This window comes from Narcine bancroftii, chromosome 1, assembly GCF_036971445.1.
Source record: "Narcine bancroftii isolate sNarBan1 chromosome 1, sNarBan1.hap1, whole genome shotgun sequence".
Taxonomy (NCBI): domain Eukaryota; kingdom Metazoa; phylum Chordata; class Chondrichthyes; order Torpediniformes; family Narcinidae; genus Narcine; species Narcine bancroftii.
The window spans coordinates 400,255,968-400,268,895 of record NC_091469.1 but is presented as its reverse complement, the minus strand read 5'-3'; the positions used below and the strand labels follow the sequence as shown (position 1 = coordinate 400,268,895).

General features: G+C 40.3%; 1 protein-coding gene across 1 annotated transcript in view; it reads left to right on the top strand.

Moving 5' to 3' along the window:
- The first annotated feature begins 12,201 nt into the window (after positions 1 to 12,201).
- The window catches only part of LOC138759554 (diacylglycerol kinase beta-like), a 62,820-nt gene continuing 62,093 nt past the window's right edge, over positions 12,202 to 12,928 (top strand). The window contains exon 1 of the mRNA XM_069930209.1: positions 12,202 to 12,283. Within this exon, the coding sequence (XP_069786310.1) occupies positions 12,202 to 12,283 (82 nt within the window). The remainder of the gene's footprint in view (positions 12,284 to 12,928) is intronic.

Genomic DNA, 12,928 nt, shown 5'->3' with positions numbered 1-12,928 from the left:
CGCATCCTTTTCTCTCTTCAATAATATTTTTTTTTTCTTGGTGGAATTGTTGTTTCTTGATTTCCACTTCCATATCTTCTAGAGCATGTCTTTTCTCCAAACACTCTTGATGTGTATAGATAGTGGCCAAGTCTACTTGCATCTTAGCATGCTTAGGTGATATGCTTAAAGTACACAAATTATACTTGCTCTAGATGCCTTTGAAGACTTTGAAGACCTTCCTACGCTCATAACCTTGGAAATACTATAATCAGGATTCACTTCTGAACATTCAGATACCACTGATTGAGTCTCTATCTTCAATATTTCGCTCGGTACTGCACCAGTGGGGCTTTGCAATGTACATTCATCTGTTCCAGTTCCACTAACCTTTAAGACAGCTAATGAGACCTGCAGTGCTTGATTGTGTCCTCTTCTTGCTTGGTAGTTGAAGCCACTTCTTCAATGGTGGATGGCTCCAATCTCCCACCAAGTGTTGTCAATCCGCCTTGCTGGCTCAACTCACAACCAAATAGTTCTTTGAGAGGAGCTGTTTGCTCAAGGTCTTTAGCCTGAAGAGACTACTTCTTCTCCATCTTGGATTCTTCACACTTCAACCTGTCTTCTCCTAGCTCAAATATATATCTTGTGTGGTCCCTTTAAGAGGATTTCTCTGGCTGAATTGTCTCTAGGTTCTGCACACAAACATTCTTTATGAGGAGTTTTTATAACTTTTCAAAATATTCTTCTGGGCTTCCTACCAAATTCTGGCTCACATTTTTCAAGGTCATAGGTATCTGGCCAGACCTGCCTCAATTGCAAAGTTTGCAATTACAGACAACATAGACACATTCTCACAGAAAACTGGACTTCTTGTTAAAGCTTAAATGCATCTTGATTTTAAATCAAGTTGAGTTATTTCAGACAAATTTTATGAACATTTATTCCAAACAAAGTTCACAATTATTACTTTTCTTTGAATCTAAGTATAGATGACACTTTTCAAGTTCTAGTATTTCCCAATTTCAAAATGTGTCATCTTCAAGGAAACGTGAGTGACAATATTCCAAATTACTATCAGCCCAGTAATAGGCCATTTCAGCCCATGAGTCCATGCCACCCAATTTACACCCAATTAACGTACACCCTTGGTTCATATTGCATGGTGAGAGAAACCAGAGCACCAGAGAAAACCCACACAGACACGGGGAAAATGTACAAACTCCTTTCAGACAGTGTGGGATTCAAACCCTGGTCCTGATTGCTGGAGTTGTAAAGGTGTTGTGCTAACCGCTATACCAACCATGCTACCCAATTTCTAAATTAATTTCTGAGTTTTTGGAAAATGAAATTTCAAAGCTCTTTAATTGACCACATTTTGGTTAGCAGCCATTTCATTTATCATTGATAAATTTTATCACTCTTATAAAACAAAAACTGTACACCTGTAATTTGACAAACACTGCAAGTTATATGGGATAAATTGAGGAATTTGACAAAATTACATTTTGTTGTAATGCCATCTTTGTTTAGTTGAATATTAATATTAAAGAATGGGAATGTCTTCTTTTCTTTGGCTTGGCTTCGCGGACGAAGATTTATGGAGGGGGTAAAAAGTCCACGTCAGCTGCAGGCTCGTTTGTGGCTGACAAGTCCGATGCGGGACAGGCAGACACGATTGCAGCGGTTGCAAGGGAAAATTGGTTGGTTGGGGTTGGGTGTTGGGTTTTTCCTCCTTTGCCTTTTGTCAGTGAGGTGGGCTCTGCGGTCTTCTTCAAAGGAGGTTGCTGCCCGCCAAACTGTGAGGCGCCAAGATGCACGGTTTGAGGCGTTATCAGCCCACTGGCGGTGGTCAATGTGGCAGGCACCAAGAGATTTCTTTAGGCAGTCCATGTACCTTTTCTTTGGTGCACCTCTGTCACGGTGGCCAGTGGAGAGCTCGCCATATAACACGATCTTGGGAAGGCGATGGTCCTCCATTCTGGAGACGTGACCCATCCAGCGCAGCTGGATCTTCAGCAGCGTGGACTCGATGCTGTCGACCTCTGCCATCTCGAGTACTTCGATGTTAGGGGTGTAAGCGCTCCAATGGATGTTGAGGATGGAGCGGAGACAACGCTGGTGGAAGCGTTCTAGGAGCCGTAGGTGGTGCCGGTAGAGGACCCATGATTCGGAGCCGAACAGGAGTGTGGGTATGACAACGGCTCTGTATACGCTTATCTTTGTGAGGTTTTTCAGTTGGTTGTTTTTCCAGACTCTTTTGTGTAGTCTTCCAAAGGCGCTATTATGAAGAAGGATATTTTCAAGCATATCCTCATGCAAATGCTGCAGTGAGGGATAATGACAACTAATGGTGCTTACTTCGCTGTCTGTGCAGGAAGCTGCACCTGGTTAAAGAGAAACAAGATCATGTCAAAATAAATCTCCCTTGTGTAAAATGGAAACAGCCTAATTTTGAAGTAATTAAGGTTATTATCCTTATTAATCCACTCACCAGCACAGGCCAGATGATTACCTCCATTTATCTGTTCAGAATCCTGCGATTGAAAAAGTGTGCAAAGCAAATTTATATTCTTGTATGTCTTTGTTACACTTGTTAAGTAAGTCCTTAAAATACTATCTGTAATCAAGAATAAGATGCTGTTTTGGAAAGAATATGAACAACAAATATCTTTTGTGAATGTCTCTGGGAATGAAGGAAAGTAAATATTGGCAGCTGGCATGACCTCATTTTTCAATCAGGAAATGGTCATAGTTAATACTTTTTTTTTTGTTTTTTTTTATAGATTTGGTGGTGTTTATGTAATTTAAATTTTTTTTGAGATTTCAGTTTGTGGAGATGAGAACATTTGTTAACTGTGGTGTAATGCAATATGTTATATCATTTGAAGTCATATAGTGATATTTTTGTTTTTTCCTTCCTGATTATGTACTGCTATTCTCCTCATGTATTGTTTACCTATAATATGATTAATAACAAGATTGAAAAAGAAAGACTACTTTAAATATCAAGTTTATTGTTATCAGTTTGCACAAGTACAACTGAACGAAACAGCATTCTCTGGTCTTCAGTGCAAAATACGTAGACACACAATCAGACAGTGCACACAAACAGCACACGTGAAAGATAAGTCTTCATATAAACAAATAAATAAATATTGTTTCATGAAATAGTCTCAGATGGTTAACACGAGCAGTTCCTTTGGTCATTCAGCATTTTCACTGCCTCTGGGAAGAAATTGTTCCTCAGCCTGGTGGTGCTGGCTCTGATGTTCCTGTCTCTTTCCCGATGGAAGCATCTGAAAGATGCTGTGGACAGGGTCCTCAATGAAAGGGGGGGGGGGAGGGGAAATTGGGAGGGAGACTCCATTGATCCTCTCTGTTGCTCTTCTGGTCCTGTGATTGACTTCCACTGTGTTTCTCTGCAGCAACTGTACCACACTGTGATGCAGCTGGCCAAGATGCTCTCAATAGAACTCTTGCAGAAGGTTGACATAATGGTGGCTGGTAGCCTTTCCTGCTTCAGTCTTCTCAGAAGTGCAGTCACTGTTTCACCTTCCTGACAAGTGAGAACATGTCACTTGTCACTAGTTAAGAGAACACCAAGGAACTTGATGTTCTCCACTCTCTCCACTATAGAGTTGGAGTTATACTTTAATCTTGCAAGATAACTTAGCTACCTCACTCTTGCATCAGTTTTCATTGTTCCCGTGCTCTTATATTCACCATAATGGGAATATATTTTACACAATAAATTATCTGGTTAGTCTAGCTCATTAAACATCACACTTGGTTTGGAAGTTTGCAGGTTTCAAAATGTTTGCTTGAATTGACAGAGTCAAGGGTTATTAGATTCTTCTTTCTCTCTGTTATCTTTCTATTATCTTTTTTCTCCTTTTGGCTCAACATGGATCTTGAATTTGCATTTTTGTAGTATTATTATAATTTTTCTTTCTTTATAATAATTGAATCACGTTTTTTTCTCACTTTCTTTAATATTGACATGTGGATCGATATTTGTATTATTTAATTAATATTTTTGATATTGATTATTTCTTTGTGAATATTCTTTGTTTTGACTGCATGTTGATTGAAGATTCTCAAAATAAAATATTCAAAAAGAGGGTAATTGGATTCTTAACTATAGTTGTCTTAATAAGATGTTAAAATGAATACCTCATTTAATTAAATAGTTAATGCCAATATTTAAAGAAAAACAAGTTCCTTTATATCCTAGAAAGGATTAATTCCTCAATAGAGAGCAAAACAGATGAATTGGCCATTTAAATGGGCCATTTGGAATCTTGCCATCCATGATGCAGAAATATAATTTCTCTGCAAAGTAACAATGAATTCAGATAAACAAATAAATAAACACAGGTACTGTGGAAAAATGTTAGCCTCCTAAATGAAATGTGCTTTCATCATTTTCTTGATGATCCTCTAACCTGGATTGCTGATTCATTTCTCTTGGCAGAATGTGAAAGATGATGGGCAACACGTGTGGAGACTGAAACACTTCAACAAACCTGCCTACTGCAATCTCTGCTTGAATATGCTGATTGGTCTTGGCAAGCAAGGTCTCTGCTGTTCATGTGAGTATTGAGATAATGTGGAAATTGAACTGCCAGGCTCAATTCTGACAAAGTACAACAATTTCATAGTTCCATTAAACATGGAAAAAGCTGGATTATATATAAAAGTCATTCTTTTTTTAGTGATAAAATAAAATCACATTCCAAGCTATTTTATCGAGTTCCTTCTGATGATCTTTTGGTAACTGAATATGAATAAATAATTGGGGTGAAATAGGCTTTATTTTGCTGATGTTTTGATCCTCCAGGCTGTGAAATACCTGGAATTTGAAGTACTAATTTGGATCATAAACCTATATAGTAAAACTTATCTGGAATTGAGGCAACTGGCAGCCTCAAGGAACCATATCCGCAGAAAATAAATAGGTAAAAAATACATGAGTTTAAAATTGACTCTTCCTGGTGGAAAGTTTGCCAATTATCTGAGCATGTAATCTAAAGCAACTGAAAAATTCTCTTATCTGGCATCTACCGATCTCCATAAGTGCTGGTTACCTGGGGTTTTACTGTACATGCAATGTGTACATTCAGGAAAGTATTTAAAGAAGCTCATGACGATATAGGTTTTTTTTTAACACTGCGGTGTTCCATTGCATCAAATGATACTATGCTTATCACTGATGAGAATGCACATGAGTTTGCATTCACTCTCACACTCATTCTCTCTCCCAGGCACATACACTCGCACACTGTGGAAGAATGAAAATGTGGATTATGAGCAAAATTTATCTTTGGGGTCAATTTTTAATTATTGGCAACACGCACTAGAAGGTACTTAGAAGGCTATGCCATTTAGAAGATATCAGGACGAATTGCATAGCACTCAATGATCAGTGGTAATTGTCATTGGGGGGGTGAAGGAAAAAAACCCTTAACAGGATGCCTGATCTTCAGAGTTTTCTCAGGTCACTGCTCTCCAATTATACAAGATATTGTCAGCAGGAGCTATCACATGTTGCAACTCAGCTGTGCCTGCAGACCAAGCAAGCATTGCCAGAAAACGAAAGAACATCATAGCTTTTCACCGTTAAGCTTTAACGTTTGATCTCTTTGAATCTATGGCTGGATATGTCTGGGATCAGACAAGTAATCACAAGTGACACAAGTGATCACCAAGGCAAATCTATTGTCATTTGTTTGTACAAGTACAACCCAACAAACAGCATTCTCTGCTCCGCTCAGAATCAGATTTAGCAAACTTCAACTGGAAGAGGCTCTTTTTCTTCAGTAATTCATTATTCATGAATAGCAATGTGGAAATAAACATTCAGACTCCCCTTCATTTCCCAGACTTCTCCTTGTATCTCGCTCCCTGTTCTGTTTGAGATGGATAGAACTAAGAGTAGAAGCCTTTTTTTTCCTATCAGTCCTCATTGTTAATCCTACAAACCTCATCTTATCCTTCATCATTTTTGCTACCTGTAACAAGATCCTACCACCTGTCATGTCTTCCGTTCATCATTCTTTTCTGATTCCTGCAGAGATAACGCTCCTTGTAACTCCCTAGTTTGCTCAACCCTCCTCACCTATCCCATCCATCCCCATCCTGGTACTTCTTCCTGCAACCAGAGAAGGTAAAAAGCCTGTCAAATTAAGTTAATTCAAGTTTATTGTCGTCAGACTGTACAAGTACACCCAACAAAATAGCGATCTCTGGTCCTTGATGCAAAGCATGCAGACACACAACCACACATAACACACGTGCAGACAAACAATACATATGCAAGAAAAGTATTTTACCTGTGAAATAATTTTTTTTTGTACATATGAGAGTCTCGGTTAGTGTGAGCAATTCCTTGATTGCTCAACATTCTCACTGCCTGAGTGAAAAAGCTGTTCCTCAGCCTGGTGGTACTAGCTCTGATACTCCTGCATCTTTTCCCTGACAGGAGCAGCTGAATGATGTGTGTAGGGTGGAAGGGGTCCTCAATGATTTTGCACACTCTCTTCAGACAACGACCCCAGTAGATCACTTCATGGGGGGGGGGGGTGTGGAGGGAGTCCAATTGATCCTCTCTGTCACTCGTATGGTCTTGTGAATTGACCTCTGATCCATTTCTCTGAAGCAACCATATCACACTGATGCAGCCGGCCAGGGCAGTCTCGATAGAGCTCCTATAGAAGGTTGATATAACGGTGGGTGGTACCCTTTCCTGCTTCAGTCTTCTCAGGAAGATCTTAGGCTATTGTGCCTTCCTGACAAGTGAGGAGATATTGAGTGTGCACGATAGGTCACTAGTTAAGTGAACACCAAACAACTTGGTGCTCTCCACTCTCTCTACTATAGAGTTGTTGATGTGTAGTGGTGGGTGGTCATTTTGGGTCTTCCTGAAGTCCACGATCATCTCCTTCATCCTGTCCACATTGAGACTCAGATTGTTACTGTGGCACCATTTCATGAGATTTTCCACCTCTTCACTGTAGCGTGACCCATCTTTGTTGCTGATGAGGCCAACTACAGTTGTGTCATCTGCAAACTTGATGACACTGTTGGAGTTGGATTTGACAATGCAGTTGAGGGTCAGTAGAACAAACAGAAGCTGGCTGAGTACCCAGCCCTGAGATGTGGCTGTGCTCAGCTTGATGGTGCTCGATATTCTGCTACCGACCAGGACAGACCATGGTCTTTCCAGTATGAAGTCCAGGATCCAATCGCAGAGAGGAACGCTGACTCTCAATGAGGACACCTTCTCCACCAGCCTCTAGGGAATGATCATTTTAAATGCCAAGCTGGTGGGTCAGGACAGAGTGAAACGACAAGCTATAGGATTGTCTGTGGAATGGTTTCTTCTATAGATGAATTGAAATGGGTCCAGAATCTCAGGGAGATGTGTTCCATCACCAGACATTTAAAGCATTTCATAATGGTGGAGGTCATTGCCACAGGCCGGTAGTCATTGAGGTCTGTTATTATCAACCTCGAGATCTGGGATGATGGTGGCTGTCTTGAACCCTGTGGGAATGATGGACTGCTTCAGTGAAGTGTTGAAGATGTCCATGAAGACCTCCATCAATTGGTCTATGTAGTCCTTCAGTACCTGATCAGGTATGTTGTCTGTGGTCCTGTTGAGTTGAGTGGGTTCACCCTGGATAAGGATCTCCTCACCTCGGCCATGGCTATGTAGGGCAAATGTTCCTAAGTAGGACATGGAGCTTTCTTTGATGTTATCCTGTTCTTCTCATCAAATCATGCACAGAAGATGTTCAGACCGTCTGGAAGGGAGGTGACATTGTCCTTAATTTGAAAGTTTGACTTGTTATCCATTATAGCTTTGATCCTTTGCCTCATGTGACTAGTGTCACCAGTGTTGCCCAGCTGTCTGTGGATCTTCTGTGCGTATCTCGCTTTTCCTTCTAGATTGTATGGGACAGCTCAGCCCTGGCTGATCTTAGTGCGATCCTATTCCCTGTCTTGAGGTAGCATCATGAGCTCTGAGAAGTGCCTGGACTTTTGCATCCTACCATAGTTTCTGGTTATTCCTGGTTGTGAACCATGTGATCTCAGTGACATCCTCAATATACTTGCTGATGTAGCCAATCACTGAACTTCTGCACTCTGCAATGTTTTCATGACCATTGCAGATGGCTACCTCCCTGAGGCAGCTCAAGTCCGTGGTCTCAAATCAGTCTTGTCGTGTTGCTGTGTAACCGCCCCCCCCCCCCCCCCACCACCACCAGCCACAACCTGATCTCCCTGTCTTGTACCACCTTGTACCAACTCCCTGCCCACCACCTGAATGGCCAATCCACATCAGGCAAAGATTTGTCTGCACCTCATGCAGCCTGGTCTACTGTATGCTGACCTCTCAAAATGGCAGTGAGACCAAAATCAGATTTGCGGCCATTTTGCAGAGCATCTGCACTCTGTCAACATGTCAACAATAGCTACTGGTTGCATGCCATTTCATCTCTCATTCCCATTCCCACACTGACCATGCTGTCTCTGTCTTCTCCACTGCTTGACTCCTCTGCTTATTTCTTTCCTTGACCATCCTTGTGCCTCGACAAATGCAGTTTGACCCTCTGAGTTCCTCCAACAGTCTCTTTTTTTGATCCTTGCTTGTTTAATGAATTTTAAACTATGAAGAGAAAAAATATTTTTATTTTTGTGCTGAACACAATGGAAAGAGTTAGAGGATTGATTTTAAAGGATTAATTTTCAGCTGGTTTAAATAGCTGTAGATTTGTGTCCAAAAGATAGTTTGGATGCTTTGTGATATTTGGAAACACAGGAAATGCAGTTGATGGAAAGTTCAGATAAATATTGAATTCAATTAATTGAATTGAACTGATTTGTTCATTGTCATAATGTACTGAGATATAATGAAAAAAAACCTTATTTTGCATAATATCCAAATAAGTCAAAAAATGCAGGGTTCAAAAATATAATGCAGGGCATTTGGATATCTGCAGTTAAAATAGTGCAAGGGTGTCAACTTTTGCCAGTGTGAGATCCATTTAAGGGCCTGATAACTGCAGGAAGGAAGTAGTTTTTAAACCTGGATATTTATGTTTTCAAGCATTCACTTGTTCTGCCTGACAGAAGGGAAGAGAAGAGAGTATGACCTGGCTAAGTGGTTTATTTATTATGTTAGCAACTTTCCTAAGGCAGTGGGAGGTATAATCAGAGTCTATGGAGAGGAGGTTGGTTTGTGTGATGGCCTGAGCTGCGTTTACAGCACAGGTGGTCTTGAGCAGAATAGTGAGACATTGATGGGATTCAGCAGGTCAGGGATCATCCATCGAGAGAAAAGAACGGTCAATGTTTCAAGATAGGATGATTTTCTTGCAAATAGGATAAGAAGGGAAGATGTTAAGCATAAAAAAGTGGGGTGTAGGAAAAGCTGGGAAGGGGACAAGATGTAATCAGATACTGGAGAATGAAGGCAGGAAAAGCAAAGAAATAGATCAGAATACATATTATTTGGAAAATGTGCTCTCAACTGATCCATACATTTTGTTTATTGCACTAAAAATTGAATGAATTATCATTTAAATTTAGTGATCATAATAACATGAAGTGGAAATATACATAAACAGAAAAGTTCTGAAATTTTAAATTAGAAGTTAAAATATGCTGCAAATTATAAGTATGATAACTTGCAAGTAAATTAATAGGCTAATACAGTTTAAATTTTGACATTTTTATTGTGAATATTTTATATTCTGCCTGCATGACAGAAAATTATTCGAAGTGTTATGAATCCAAATTATCTGAATTACAAAATTTGAAACTGTTTTTTTACATGTGTGATAGTACAGATCTATCACCAATGTACATAGTGTATATAGTTACTGTATCTAGACTGTGCTTACAGCGATTGGCTGAGAGCTAAGCCACACCTATTGTTTGGGCCTTAAAGGGTTGTGTCCCTAGCCAGGTCGGATCATTCCGGACTGGTCGGCCACCTGTGAAGAGCTCCGGTCTTTTGCTAATAAAAGCCTTGGTTTGGATCAACAAGTCTTTGGTTCTTTCGACGAGCTCTACAATTTTATTAGCAAAAGGAATTTTTTTTTGAAAGGGATGGAGCGTTTAACTCGGCCAGAAAAACTTGATATCGACCCACAGTCAGCTACAGCCTTCAAAGCCTTTAACTTCTGGCTGCTGAACTTTGAAAACTTCCTGAGATTCATTCAGGTGGAGGAGGATAACCAGCGTCTAACAGCATTGCAACAAATGCCACCCCCCACGAAAGGATGTTCCTTTTCCCGAGGAAATCCGAATCGGGAACCACTGTACCGGCATGGCTCACCGTCCCTGGCCCCGTCCTTTTGCGACGCCACGTCCGGCACTCAAAGAATGACCCCTTGGTCGACCGAGTGACTCTACTCCACGCGAACCCACATTACGCATACGTGGAGTTCCCAGACGGGCGGGAGGACACTGTTTCGGTGCGGGACCTAGCTCAGGACGCGGTAGACCCAGCAAACCCCCCAACTCCTTATGCTCCAGGCCCCGTGCCGCAACAGAAGGACCAACAGCACCCCAATGACTCGGGCCACCCTGCCGACAAAACGACTGGGGAATTGAGCGACGGAGCAGTCGCACCCGATGAGCCCGCTGGTGACACCACTCCAGCGACCCCAATCCCGGCACCACGGCGGTCACGCCGGATGGTCAGACCCCCTGACCGCTACAGTCCTTGACCTACCCCTTCCTTTTCATTCTCTCCCTCGTTTTTGTTTTTTTTTTTTTCCCCGGGTCAATTCTCCAAGAAGGGGTGAATGTGATAGTACAGATCTATCACCAATGTACATAGTGTATATAGTTACTGTATCTAGACTGTGCTTACAGCGATTGGCTGAGAGCTAAGCCACACCTATTGTTTGGGCCTTAAAGGGTTGTGTCCCTAGCCAGGTCGGATCATTCCGGACTGGTCGGCCACCTGTGAAGAGCTCCGGTCTTTTGCTAATAAAAGCCTTGGTTTGGATCAACAAGTCTTTGGTTCTTTCGACGAGCTCTACAATGTTTAAATTTTGACATTTTTATTGTGAATATTTTATATTCTGCCTGCATGACAGAAAATTATTCGAAGTGTTATGAATCCAAATTATCTGAATTACAAAATTTGAAACTGTTTTTTTACATGCTTATCAGGTTTACTTCAATTGGAATAAAGTTCAAGTCCAAGTGCAGTTTGCTGTCTATTGCAAAGTTTCAAAGATTCAGATCACTGCCTGTACGATGATGATTGGATCACTTCCATTCTTATAGGCCATGTCTTGTTGTCTCTTGGTGGGACTTGCAGCAGGACACAAATCATACAAGAATATTTTTAACAATCTAATTGGATGAGAAAGATATTGGTCTCATTTTTCCAGACGTTTTTCTTGCTTCTTAATTTGACTAGCTGAATATTATCATTCTCAATTTAAAATAAATGTCTTTTATTTCTATTCTTGATTGTCTGATCTGCTGATCCAGTGAGCATCTTTTTAATATATTTTTTTCTTTCTGCTGCTATTAAATGGCATGTCTGTATAATGTTTGTCACAAAAACTTCATGTATCATCCAGAGAGAGTTAAGTGATCATGTGCATACACTGGTGAATGTAAGAGAAGTGGCAACAAATGAGATATTGCAAAATAAAGTAAGGAAATGGCAAGGCATTGGATAATTGATGCCCTTTACATTTGAACCAACAGGAAACTAGCATTGAGAAGAATAATATAAGCAGAGATCAAATTTTAGGGAAATGTAATGGCTCCATTGATGAGAAATCTGCAAGTTTTCACTTAAGGTGAAAGTTATCAGAAGAAAATTGCAAACATTTTAAGATTCCAAAATGTTCTTCATGCAGAGGTTTTTCTTAGTTGATCATTTTTGAATACAATTAGTTTGTTTCCGAAAACAGATGGAAGAAAAGCAGCAAATTATAGATCTGGAAGACTAACAGAGTCCTTAAAGGAAACTAAGATAATCATAAGACTAGATTTGTGAAAGGAAGGTCATGGGTAGGAAGTCAATTTGCATGCCAAAACAGCTGAAATAGAAGACATGATAGTGGTTTATAGGTATCTACAAAAGGCATTTGCTGACACTTTATTTAGGAGATTGTTAACTCATGTAATTTAGGACAAACCATTAACGTGTAAGGAGATTGGTCAGTCCATCAGGAGGCAAAAATGGCATTGACATTGAATAAGAAAGTAGTGAACAGTGATACCAAAAAAGCATATTTGGAGGCTGGGGCCTCAATTGTTCTCAGTATTTATTAATGGCTTGGGAAAAAACAATAGTGACCCATAAATTCAAGTTTGCGATGACATAGATTGGTGACACTGTAAGTAGTGCACTGAATTACAAAGTGACATTGATATATTGCAAACAGGCAAAACTGCAGTTGATGAATTTTGGTGCAGGTACGTATAAAGTTATCTATCTTGGACCATAAAAGGAATAGAATAGTTTTTAAATGGTTTAGAAAACCTAAGATGGGGAAGTGCGAAGATTAAAAATCCATGTACATTCGAAGTGAGGTAAAAAATAATTATAAGGCTGATGGAATAATATCGAGAGTACTAGACAGTTAATGGGAGAATTTTTCCCCCTCATAAAATTTACAGGTTAAACTTGAAGCACTGTACATTTTTAGAGAGCATACCTTAAAAATTAAACTTCGATATTGGGAAGAGTGCAACACTGGTTCGACAGGGATTTACCAATTTTCCCCTGCAACCGCTGCAATCGTGTCTGCCTGTCCCGCATCGGACTTGTCAGCCACAAACGAGCCTGCAGCTGACGTGGACTTTTTACCCCCTCCATAAATCTTCGTCCGCGAAGCCAAGCCAAAGATAGATATTATAGGTGAGCATATTCCTAAATTAGGGTTAGCATTATTTTCCCTCGTAT